At 32.8% G+C, this 12,956-nt stretch overlaps 1 protein-coding gene across 1 annotated transcript in view; it reads left to right on the top strand.

Moving 5' to 3' along the window:
- LOC129233154 (CREB-binding protein-like) overlaps window positions 1–12,956 on the top strand; it is a 65,371-nt gene that overhangs the window by 25,030 nt on the left and 27,385 nt on the right. Inside the window, exons 10-14 of the mRNA XM_054867223.1 lie at window positions 362–508; window positions 599–712; window positions 3,115–3,280; window positions 7,290–7,517; window positions 9,586–9,732. Of these exons, the coding sequence (XP_054723198.1) occupies window positions 362–508; window positions 599–712; window positions 3,115–3,280; window positions 7,290–7,517; window positions 9,586–9,732 (802 nt within the window). The remainder of the gene's footprint in view (window positions 1–361; window positions 509–598; window positions 713–3,114; window positions 3,281–7,289; window positions 7,518–9,585; window positions 9,733–12,956) is intronic.

Genomic DNA, 12,956 nt, shown 5'->3' with positions numbered 1-12,956 from the left:
TATATATGTTGCATCAATATTCATTTTGTGGCATAATTTATTGATAGAAAAGTTACAATTTTTGTATTCACAAAACACTCACAGTGCTGATAAAATGCTGTGCTAATTTATTGAGCATTTTTAGAGAAAATTGAGAAGTGTACATACAAAAAATGCAGTGAGATCCTTTGTTTCAATTTAATTTCTTTAGCCTGAGGTTTGTTTGTTTTATCTCTTATCTAAAATTATATTCAGCTGTTAAGTTTTTCATCCAAGGCGGGGGGGGGGGGGGACTGCAATGAAACTAATTCGTCCTTTGTATTTTTACATCTTTAAATTTATGTTGATGCAGGAAAATGACTATTATTTCAAATATTTTTAGATATGTCGATACAGGGAAGTGGCCTGAACAGTTTCCTTACAGAGCAAAAGCTCTGTTTGCCTTTGAAGAAATAGATGGGGTTGATACTTGCTTTTTTGGGATGCATGTGCAAGAATATGGTTCAGAATGCTCACCTCCAAACACAAGGTATTTTTTTATCTAGTGCTCTTTTTGTTACCTGTTGTATCAAGTGAATGTATTTGTGCTCAGTGTAATTAATCTTGAAATATTTTTCAGGCGTGTTTACATAGCTTATTTGGATAGTGTGCATTTCTTTAGGCCTAAACAGTATCGAACTGCAGTGTATCATGAAATTCTTCTTGGATACCTTGATTATGCTAAACAGTTAGGGTAAGTTCTTCCGGTTTTTTACAGTTGTAGTATCTATATTTGCATTTACATGTTTCTTTTTTAGACAATTATGAGTTTTGGGGTATACAATTGTTTTATTTTTACTTACATCACCAAGGAGTGCCCATCCCAACATTGGCCCCCTCAAATGCTACAGAGAACCCTCCACCCCCTCCTCGCCAGGACGAAAGTATTTCCAAATGAGCCTGAAACTTCTGAAATCTCTTCCCTACAATTTCCGAGACTTCAGTCTTCTGCTCTGACCCCCTCCTCATGTGCTTCACTGCATCAGCAAGTCCCAAAATAGTACACTTCTTCTCTTCAGTTCATCAATTACACCTTAATTCCTTTCAAAGCGTTTACTATTTATTTGGAGACATAGTATGCATCATCGTATAATTCATTAGTAATACGTTGTATTTTTGTGCTGTATTACATACAGAGATATTGCTAGAATTTTCCTCAAGGCATTAAAATGCTGCTTAACATTTTTTAGAGGAGTAAAGTTCATTTTAAATAAGTGAATTATACAAAAATAGTCAAGACTGCAATAGTGATCTTCATTCAAAAAACTATTTCTGAAGATGAAATAAAAGATGGCAAAGAAAGAAGAGATGTGTACTTTTCTGAATTCAACATAAATTTGACGTTTTTGATTTTAAAAATAACAAAACATTCAAACATCAAATGCAACATTTTAAAGAGTTCAAATGCCCCCCCCCCCCCTTTTTTTTAAAGACATAAAATGAAAATATGCTTACCTAAACTTTTGAGTGGGATGTAACTCAAAAGCAGACACTTAAGAGTACTGCACAATCAAAACAAAACAGCAAAATGTGTCCTATTCCCAATCATGTTGGTAAAGTCCAGAACAATTATTGCTCAGATAAATTAATTTAATGACAGCTACAAAAAACACAAGGCTTCCCAGACTGTTGCAAATCGGGCACCCTGTGAAGATTTAAAACATTTTGTGACACCCCAGTCATGTACACTATCTCTATTTTACATACTTGAATTCATTCATGTAAAAATTGCACTGTGTATTTGTATATAGAGATAGATAAACATGTTTACATATTTGCTAGTTTTTTTTGGAAAAATCAGTAAGTATTCAATAACAGGATTCGAGCTCCTTTTTGCTTATTGCAAAAGACTTTTTTTAGGCTCTTAATATGGTGCACTATCCTTTCTATTTTTTATTGAAGTCAAATATCTGAAACCGGGTGAGTTTCTTGAGTAGCCATAATACTTTTATTTATTTAACAAAAAAGATTTCATAGAACCCCTAGCCTCTCCCTGTGGCACACCAGGGTATCACTTCACTCACTTTGGAAACTATTGTTAAGACAGATATTTGAATATAAATATTTACTAGTTTGCTGTGTGTGTAAAAGTATATCGATAATTAAAAAATTGAAGAATTTTTTTTTTTAATGATTCTCCTTTGCTTAGGAGTGTGATTTAAAATTTTTCTCCTGTTAACAATTTTCTGTTAAAGCTCTAAAACATCATTGATGCTTCTTGGTCATGGTTCAGCCTTTTTTTTTTTTCAATTAAGTTTTAACTTTGTTTTGAATTTCCCGTTTTAACCATTTGCATACCCCCCCTCCCCTTAAACTCTGAGTATATTATTCACAATCCTACCATGACAATTTATAAATTTTTAATTGAATTTGAGTATGACAGCTGAAGCTCGAAACTTGGTAGTTGTAATAAAATCATTCAGCATGGTTTGATGTATGGAAAAAAATTTAATTTAATTTAATAATTTTTTGTACTGATTAATCTGTAAGTTTTTGCCAATTATAAATCATTGACTTTGTGGCCAATTACTAATTACTGTCGGTTGATGCGTACCTCTCCAACTTTAAAGCTAAAGAGCTAAGCTAAAGGTCCCTTTGTTTTAGAATTTAGGTCACTTTTCTCCCCAGGGATGCAAAAATTCTGTTAAAATCCTCGTCTATTGATCTTGTTAAAAAATAATATATTGAGCTATTTGACTTTATACAAAATTTATTTTATCATCAGCATCGTGTCTTAACACTTTCTTAAAAAATTTTATATTTTAATTGAACTGCCTGCAGATTTTTCTGTACTATATGGTGCTCAGCTTGACCATTACTTAGAGGCCAAACATGTGTGCTCTTACTATGCTTTTTATTGCAATTCTTCCAAGGTTTCAAGCTTATGAATTTTGCTTATAATTGAAAAAATAATTCAAAACAGTTGTTCGTCATACTTTATTTCAATACTGCTACTTCTCACTTACGCGTAAATGTAATTTGTTTTCAAGGTTGCAAAGTGTAGCATGAATAAATTATTAAATATTTTGTACTGTATTTATTTATTTATATATACATATATATTCCTGATATGGTTTATATTTTTCTATTATTTAGATATACCATGGCTCACATTTGGGCTTGTCCACCTAGTGAAGGAGATGATTACATATTTCATTGCCATCCTACAGAGCAAAAGATTCCTAAACCAAAGCGTTTGCAAGAATGGTACAAGAAAATGCTGGACAAGGGTATAATGGATAGGATTGTAATGGATTATAAGGTATTATTTTTATTGTCTGTGACTCAAAAATAATTTTGTTGAATATATTTGGGTTGTCTGCTGGATTCACAATTGAGTCAATGTACAGAATAATTTTGGATACAGATAACATTTATTGTCTACTGCTAATGTGTCTTTCATATTTCACCCATACTATATTTATACTACCCTTAATGCTGATTTAAAAAAAAAAACAAATTTTTAGCTTAATCCACTTGTTTAAGAATAACTGCATTTTTTGTTGCTTTCTAATTAGTAAAAGCATGAAATTATTTACTGTAGTCAAAAATGTATGCAATGATGGTAATGATAACAAATTTTAAAATTAGAAAACTGGCAAAAAAAATCCCCTCTTTTCTTACACGTAATACTAATTAGATAAATCCTGCCTTTGATTCATCAATATTAACCATCAAAATCATATTTAGTGTGGCAACCACCCAAGTCGTGGGAATAGTCATTTATTTCTGGTGGAAAGTCGGCATTTTTGCACAAAAAAAAAAGATGGAAAAAGAAAAAAGTTACATTAGAACTTTTTATGCTGCCTTTCTTGGCCTAAATCTTTGTATGATATAGATTAAATTTGCAGCATTTTATTCACATAGTTAATGGTTTTAAGTTATGATTATATAAGTATGCTAAGCATTTGCTTTTCGTTTCGATTTATTGTTAATAAAATGTTTGTGTGTATTTCTGAATTGTGGTTTGCCCCAATTAGGTAAAATAAATGAGGTTGTACTTTACATCGTCACCTCAGAGCAACAGTAAGACATCTAATCCCAGGAATAACACTAAGATATTCTACTGTTGCTCTGAGGCGGCGACATACTAATGTATCAGTTCCTTCTTATTATTTTTTTTTCTTTTACTGCCTGCTATATTGCTTGAATGAACTCTTTAACATATAGGCAGAGGGAAAGAAAATGCTACCATAGTGCTCCTTCTTTTACTTTTCAGTCTGATTTTGTACCACTTTTGATAACAATTCTAAAAACAACTGTAATTTCTGTCAACCAGATATCATGTGCTGCTGTTTTTTGCCAAACAACTTTGCTTTTAACATTGGTTATTTTGGGAAGTCAGTTTTATTTTATTGGTTCTTTACACTCTGAGTCCATTTAAAGAAAAAGAAAGGTTTCCCTCCTGGTAAATCGTAAACATTAGAAAATGTAACTGGAGAGTACTATCCTAAGATTGTGTTCAGAGATATTAAGTCCACAAAATTATATACCGAACCTGGAGGATCTTCAACTGGCTGGGATCGAACCCAGGACACTTCAGTTGCGAGTCCTATGTTGGACTGAGTCTGATGTAGGATAATAAAGTTAATTTGTAAGGCTGTACTGCATATTGCCATTTGGCAATACATTCAATTCATCATCTTATATACAGTAGAGTCTTGAGAAACAGAGATAACTGGGGTTCAACTCCACCTTGGATCAGTGGCAGATTTACGGGGGGGGGGGGGGGGGGGTGCTGTAAACAATAATATGAAACTGAAGAAATTACTTGCAGTTGCTACTATTTCAATCAATAAATTCTATAAATTTGCTGTAACTTAGTTTTAGACGGTAGTGTAATCGAGGATGAATGCATTACCCACTTTTAAATTTTCCCCACTTTTAAACCTTTAATAACACTTCACAGCAAAAAAAAAAACCCTTCCAAGTACTTCTGACATTATTTTCGCTGATTGTAATGTAAAATGACCACTTAAATCCAAAAAGGACTGCCGTTTATCCCCTGTCTATACGTCTCACTTTTTGGAAATAAACCCCGATTTTTTTTCAGTTTTCGACAGTTTTATAGCCATTATTTCTATTTTGAGGGAAGGGGAGCGTTATATTAGCCATTAACACTCTTCTGAGGGACTAGAGAGGTGTAAAGTTCAAAAGCATGAACATTTGGAGCAAGTTGGGAGACTCATTGGGGTAATCCTGGTTAAATATTTAAAATATCATCAGAACCTATCTTTTTTTCCATGGGAATTGTTTTACTTTGTTTTCACTTATTTTTGGCAAAAAATCAGAATACAGGACTCAGTCCTATGAGCCCCATGTTCAAAAAAATGTTCACATTGTAAAAAAAAAAATATCAAAAGCATTGTATTTTGCTTAGCAAAAACCACTCTCACTTATATATAAAAATATTTTTTCAAAGCTCCTAGGGGAGCAAATGACTCCATGACCTCTCCCCTACCTGACTGGTCTAGGGATGGCTTTTTTCGAATTTAAACCGCTACCCCCTTGAATAGACTAAATCTGCCCCTGCCTTGGATTACTGAGGACTTGTATCATCCAAAAAAAATCGTAAATACTAAAATATTCAGTATTACGATACAAAGATGAGCACATTTTACTTCCTTGCAAAATGAAGAGGATGTTATTGTCTTCATAAAAAAGTAATCACTTACATTTCCACAAAAATTTCCATTTTAATTACTCCTAAATGCACTTTGGTTAGTTTTTTTTTTCCCCATGATGTCTGTAAGAATTTGGAGAGTAAGATTGTATGCAGGCAACCAAAAAACGTGCATTTTGACTCTCTAAATTCTTCTAGATTGGTTTTGTTGTGACATATATATGTCATACAAGGGTTAAATTTCTTATTCATGATTCTTATATCTAGTTTTACACCTCTAAATACCCTTTATTACACTATTTTATACAGTAAGGAAGTTTTACAGAAGCAAAATATTTCGATTATCAGATTTTAATGCAAATCTTTTTTTTTTTTTTTTTTTTGCTGCTTTTAAAATGTCTTATGAAAAATAAAAATAGATTTACGAGGGCTGTTCAGTAATGACTAAGACTAAATTTATAAAAAGTACAGAACAACTTGAATCGTCATAATTCACATGGTTTTTAAAAACAACTTCTGTAGGACTAAATGCATTTATTCCAACGTTCTGTCCACTTTTAAAAACCTGTGAATGTCAAGTTTGTGAGAGCTACTTCAAAACTGCCTTCGTAGAGTTAAGACATGTTTTGTTGTTTTCGAAATGTTTGCCTCATAATGGTTTCTTAAGTTGAGGAAACAGCCAGAACTCACTTATGTAAAATAATTCTGAGATTTCCCTTGATAATAATACCAGCAGTGTTAATCATTTTCTTTGTGATGGACGTTGAAGGTTGTCCTTCATGTTCAATATCTTCCATATTCTGCCTGCCTTCCTTAAAAGCTTTATGCCAGCAAAAAGTACTGGCTCTAAACATTGCTTCATCGTATCATATCAAAAATCTCCAATGCAGATTTTTGCGGACGAAAACAAACTTTAATTGCATAACTTTGTTCCAATGATGCTTCCATTTTGGCAACTGGCTTCGTCTTGCAGGTCCCCGCCAGCGGGCATCAATTAAATCACATGATACTCAGGAACATGAGTCTGTACGCGCCAACTATCAGTAGGTTTTGTTAATACAGACAACAGACATTTTTCATGCCACAGAAATTAACATTCCGATGATTGGTTTCGCGGCAGTAAAATTAGTCTTATTTCTTGTAGGCACCCGTCAACAGGCTTCAATTCAATCACGTGATACTCAGGGCCATGAGTCTGTAATGCTCCAACTGTCAGTAGCTTTTATTAATACAGACAACAGACATGCTGCAGTAAAATTAGTCTTTTTACTTATTGAACAGCTATGTATATTTTTAGTGCCTGCAGCAGTTTAATTTTGATTAATTTTGTATGCTTGATAATGTGTTCTTGTTATCATATGAGAAAACTTTGTTGCTTGAACAGTGAGGTATTTTTACAATGAAAAATTCTGTTAAGTGTGTTAAAAACATCAATTTTCAATAGCGTACAGTAAATGACCGTACAAAATAAAATTTTGGAAAATTGCAAGGAAAATTACTCGCCTAAGTTTCACTTGCATTTGCATCCTCTATTTCAAGATTATGCTTTAATTCAAGCCATTCACTGACTTATTTTAATCATGTTGTGCATCTTGTTACATTCCCCCCCTCCCTCCCTCCAGTTAATACTTATGTGTTTTTTATATAGGATATTCTGAAACAAGCCACAGAAGATAATTTAAAAAGTGCTTCAGAATTGCCCTATTTTGAAGGAGACTTTTGGCCAAATGTTCTTGAGGAGAGTATCAAAGAGTTGGACCAAGAAGAGGAAGAAAAACGAAAGGCCGAAGCCTCTGCAGCTGCTGCAGCTGAAGCAGCTGCAAGAGCTGCAGCTGCAGCTTCTGATGCAAATGGTGAAGGGGAAGACAGCATGGATGTGAGTATCACTCTAGTGAAAGAAGAAATATTTAGGAAAAACTGAATTGTGCATTATTTAATTCAAATTTAAATTACATTATTTCAAACACAATTGTTTCTAAATGTGTGGTTGTGAATACTCTTGTACTAACTGATTGCTTTATTCTAATTCATCCTTTAGTTAGTCTGTGAGTTATGATTTGTGCACTGAAAATAAATTATTAGTTATATTAAATTTATAATGCAGCTGTTTGAATTTTAGTATAGCTTGGTAATATGTTTTTCAGCTTTTTCTTTTGATTCATTAATCTCTAGTAATTCATAAATGTGTGTTTGTGCTGCTTAATTATTAAAACTTTATCAAATGTTTCTATATTAAATCAAGTACTGAATTTCTGTTCTGTCTGAAATTTTTACCATACATTGTAAGGTTCAACTTCAGGATTTAAAAAAAAAATAGTTTTTGTAAAATGAGAATCAAAGTTTTCCAAACGTAGACTGCTGAAAAAAGGTTCGACAGGTAATGGTGTATCGGTAAGAGTTGCAAGATTTACAGCTGACCAGAAATGTAATATTCCTTTTCTCAACTTCGGAGTTAATTACTGATTTGCTTGAAGTGTGTATTCCTTTCACAACTATCAACTTATTTTCACATAGCATTCTGACCTTTTTTAGCTTCTATTAATTCTGATATGATGCTTTTCGACACTAGCATTATTCTAATCACATTAGTAAATTAAACTTTTTCGAACCTCCAACTATTCATTCACAATCATAAGCACTCAAATAATCTGCAGCAGAATTTTTGACTTAATTACGGTAAACTACTGATTATCCACGAGCGCCTTATCCACGACCTTTCACACTTTCAAAAAAAATTTCCTTCATAATTTACTGAATGTAGATAAATGTAGACATTAACAGTTTACGAGTGAGAATTTTTTTTTTTTTCGACATTACTATAGCTATCTTCCCCCTCTCTTCCAATGACAAGTAGAAAAATTTTGGGCCTTTATACAATGATGTAGGTCTGGTGCTCCAAGGCTCTTGCTCTATTAGATAAGCTTCATAACAAGCTTTCATACTGTTTAAGAGGGTGTCAATCAATGCTTGGGGCAACAAAGCCCATTCTTCTAAAAGTGGTTTCAACTCTTAGAGGGTATTAGGAGGGGGGTTATGCTGTGCAATTGCTCTTCCTAGACCATCCGAAACATGTTCAATAGGATTGATATCCCGAGATCTCGAGAGCCAGTCCATATGTCGAATATTCTCTTCCTTAAGAAATTCATTAACAATTTGGACTCTGTGTCGATGCAAGTTATCGTCCATAAATATGAAATCTATGCCAAAAGCTCCCCAGCACAACTTCACATATACTTTCAAGGATCCCATTCCTATAACAATGTGCATTGACAATACCTACATCAAAGATGTGTAGTGGTGTAAGACTGCTCAACACTACGCCACCCTAGACAAGGATTCCTCTGCCTCCGAATCTGTCCATTTCTGTTATGCATGGGGGAATAAAAGCGAGCTCCTCGCTCTCCAGATGAAGATTTGATGATTATCACTTGGTAAATATCAACTCATCATTGAAGAACACTCCCCATTCTTACTGTGCCCAAGACTTATGTGTTCGGCTCCACAACAAATAGGCCCTTCTGTTGGATGCAGTCAAAAGGATGCACTGAACTGGTCCCCGGTATAAAGGATCCTCTCTGCTAGACGTCTGTATAACTGTTAGTCCCAACTTCAAGCCTGCCTATGCTCTCCATGTCAAGGAATTAATCTAAATGATAAAAAAAACTCCTTTCAAATGGAAACAGGTTGAATGTTTTGTTTTAATGCTATATTCACAAAATTACAGGCAAAACTCCTTGATGCCTAATCAGTCTAATTTCAGTAGTTTGTCAAAAACTAATACTAAACTTTTATTTTCAAAACAAAGGTTAAAATCCGGTCACTTGTCCTTCACAATATGTAAAATATAATTTTTTAAGAAATGTGTTGTTGACCTTAATTTTGGGCATGAGTATTTTTTGTTCTGTATATTTGTTCAGTTGTTATAATGTGTAACCCTTTTCTAGGGGAATAAGAAAGGACAGAAGTCTGGTAGAAATAAAAAGTCAAATAAAAGCAAAAATAACCAGCGAAAGAATAATAAGAAATCTGTTCCATACACTGGAAATGACTTATCAGCCAAAATTTATTCCACGATGGAAAAACACAAGGAGGTAATGTTTTTAATATATTCAAGTATAATAATGTGTTTGTTTGATATTGTTTCCTCATAGTCATTTTGTTATTTCTGTACCTTGAAGTAAAAAATGTCAGATTTTGAACAAATTTAATTTGATAGAAATATGACCACAAAGTATAAGTTTTTCAGTGCAAAAACAACCAATGTAATGCAGTGCCCTAGTATCGATTCTTAATACTCACCTTATCAAACTTGTACTGCTCCAATTCTGATCCAGGCCCCAAGTTTCTGGCTAGGCTCACAAGGCCTCTTGTAGGTTCTGAAAGTAACCAATTTCACCACAATGTATGCGTGAGGGGGGGGAGTCGGATTTCATATCAGCCTATGGGTGGCTTGCACCCAAAAAGAACCGATTAACATAGCAAAATTAATATTTACTAAAAATACACATTCAGATAGATTTACTAGAAAAGTGCTAAACAAAGGTTGTTAACTCTTATTGAAGGATTTGGTTTATTGTTGCTTCAATAAGGTCAAAAGTAGTTTGTAAATATTTTGCTCTGAACAAGGCTTAAGTGTGTGTAATATTTCATACTAAACAAAAAGAAATGTTAAAACTCGACAAATACCAAACATTTTTTATTAAAAGTCGATTATAAGAAGATATTGATAACTACTAACAATATTCCTACAAATAAAATTCCATTGAAAAATTAAAAAGATAGGATAGCTTAAATTAAAGAAAAATGCTATTGTTACTTGACATTTTCATAGCCCATAAACATAAATTACTAGTTAATAGTTTTATCAGAAAAAGATATGTTCTCAAATAAAATTTGCTTGAGACAGACTGTTTTTTAATGTATAACATTTTGAGAATTTTTTTAGATACTATTTTTAGGATGGACACCATGCTACCAATATCACTGGTATTGAATCGCCAGTATTCATAGAGATGTCTGTAGAGAATTTATTCGTCAAAAGTCTAGCATTAGTTGTTATCTATTTAGAATGTACTAGAAACCTGTTTTTTTTTTTTTTTTTTAATAAGCAAGATTACTTGAACAATCTCCAGATGAAACAGCTTGGCAAATTTCATGCAAATATTTTTGGTTTGAGCTTTCAAATTCTAATTAACTGCAGAACTTTGTTGATAGGGCACCCACCAGATATGTGAAGAACCAACTGCAATGGTTAGACAGTTTAAAGTGCTTGAATCAAACTTAACTATTGAGATGATATGGAAGTGAATTCGCAAATAGAAGCATAATGAGCCTTTACAAACAAGAAAAGTACCGACATCTGCCATCAAGTCTTTCTTGAAACAGTCACTTCCAGGTGAAATTAGCTTGAAGAAACTAGTATGCATATCAGACATTCGTAACATTAGCTTCAGAAGCTGCTTGTAGTGAAGAGTTTGAGACCCAATAAAAACTTTAAGAGGAAGGAAAATTTGAGTTATACAGTCGAATGCCGACTTACGCAAGGGATGCGTTCCAAAACTCCTTGCGTAAGTCGAAATTTCACGTTGTGGAAAAATATGTGCATACAAATTTTTTAAAGCATACCAAATACTTTTAGACACTTATAAACACCCCTCAAACTACTCTAAAGCATTCCTTAACCATACACTACAGTTTCTTGCATAAAGAACTAAATTTTTTATGCATTTAAAAAATAAATATCTGTTATTCAACATGAAATACTTTAAGATGCACAAAATGAATGACCAATGGGAATGAAAGACATAAAGTAAAACTAAACAGTATACACAGCATGTAGTAAAATCAAAATGATGCACTATAATAGTACAGTAACAATACTGAAGAGTTAAAAAATTAATATAGTGATAATTTATGCTCTATGATCAGATCGTCATTCTCATGTAATACATTTTTAAATACGGTTGCTTTGCCTTTTCTTTTATAACGTTTCAATTTGTAGCAACATCATCCTGATCATTTAATAATCCACAACACAAGAGCAGCTTCCATTTTCATAACTTAGTAGAGGACCGTTATAATGCCGACCTATATAACGCAATTCTCTATAAACTGCACAACTTTTCATTAGTAAACAATAGGTTTTGAAATCTAAGAAATCCCTCTGTTTTGCTTTGCAAACATAAAAATTGCAAGGCAAATAAAATTTTGAGACAGTTTTTCATCTTTCCATCTTTATTCAAAGCTTTTAAATTGAAAATCAGTACTCATAGTAAACATAAAATACCAGATGGCTCTTGAAAATGCAGCTGTTATGCAAACCATGAAGCTAGCAGAAGTGCAAGATAATGCACTTTATTTTGATTGTAAAACATATTTATTTGTGAATGACTAATTGTAATATTAGTGCTTTATTACTCATTGCAGATAAAATTCATTCCGAAGTGCTAATATATAAATATATTCTGAATATTAGTTTAAAAATTTGTGAAATGATCTGTATAACGCAAAAACCTGTATAACTCAAAAGCTCTGGTCCCAAGGTGTGTGTTATAACGGTCTTCTACTGTATTTACTTTGCTAGACTGCTCTCCAAGCTTCAATAATAAAACTAAGTTCTGAACTTTTATGGATATCTTTTTGTTTTGACATTTAATTGTACATATGGAAGATTCACTCATACTTATTGTCGTGCTACCATTGGCGTTTTGTACTTGTTCAAGCATATCGAGAATCTTAGCCTTTTTTAAATTTTTTTATCAGAAACTTTCTTTTTCTTCCTATCTTTACAAACTTTAGATGAAGGTGACACTATGGTGCCATTATATTTCATCAACTTTTATATTTAGAATGGAAAAAAAAAATAAATGTAAGATGCTGAGAGGTTATTTGATGCACTAGACTAGTTTGTTGCAGGAACTTGGGCTGTCACTGATGCTTAAAGGGATGTAATAACATTCACGAAATCAATATTTAGTATCCAATAATGAAGCCGATACTTCCTTCCAAAAAAAAAATCGTGTTGCAATCGAAAAATTCGCGTTAGCTCTAAAATTCCTTACCCGTGAAAATTTCGCCATATTTAAGTCGAATCGTGTTGTAGCGGGAGTCGGCTGTAAAGCTTTGAGTTATCCCAAGTTGACTTTTTATTTAATTCATTTACTTGGTACATAAAGTGTTTTTCAAGATAACTTTTTCAATAAAACTGACACAACTAGAAATCTTGTTCAGATTTTTTAATGCACAAATGCTTTTATAAAAACAGAGTAAATTTTTTTCTATCATTTTGCATTTCAAAAATGTTCTTGAAAGCCTG

This window comes from Uloborus diversus, unplaced genomic scaffold, assembly GCF_026930045.1.
Source record: "Uloborus diversus isolate 005 unplaced genomic scaffold, Udiv.v.3.1 scaffold_216, whole genome shotgun sequence".
Classification (NCBI taxonomy): Eukaryota; Metazoa; Arthropoda; class Arachnida; order Araneae; family Uloboridae; genus Uloborus; species Uloborus diversus.
This window is presented reverse-complemented; position numbering and strand designations above follow the sequence as displayed.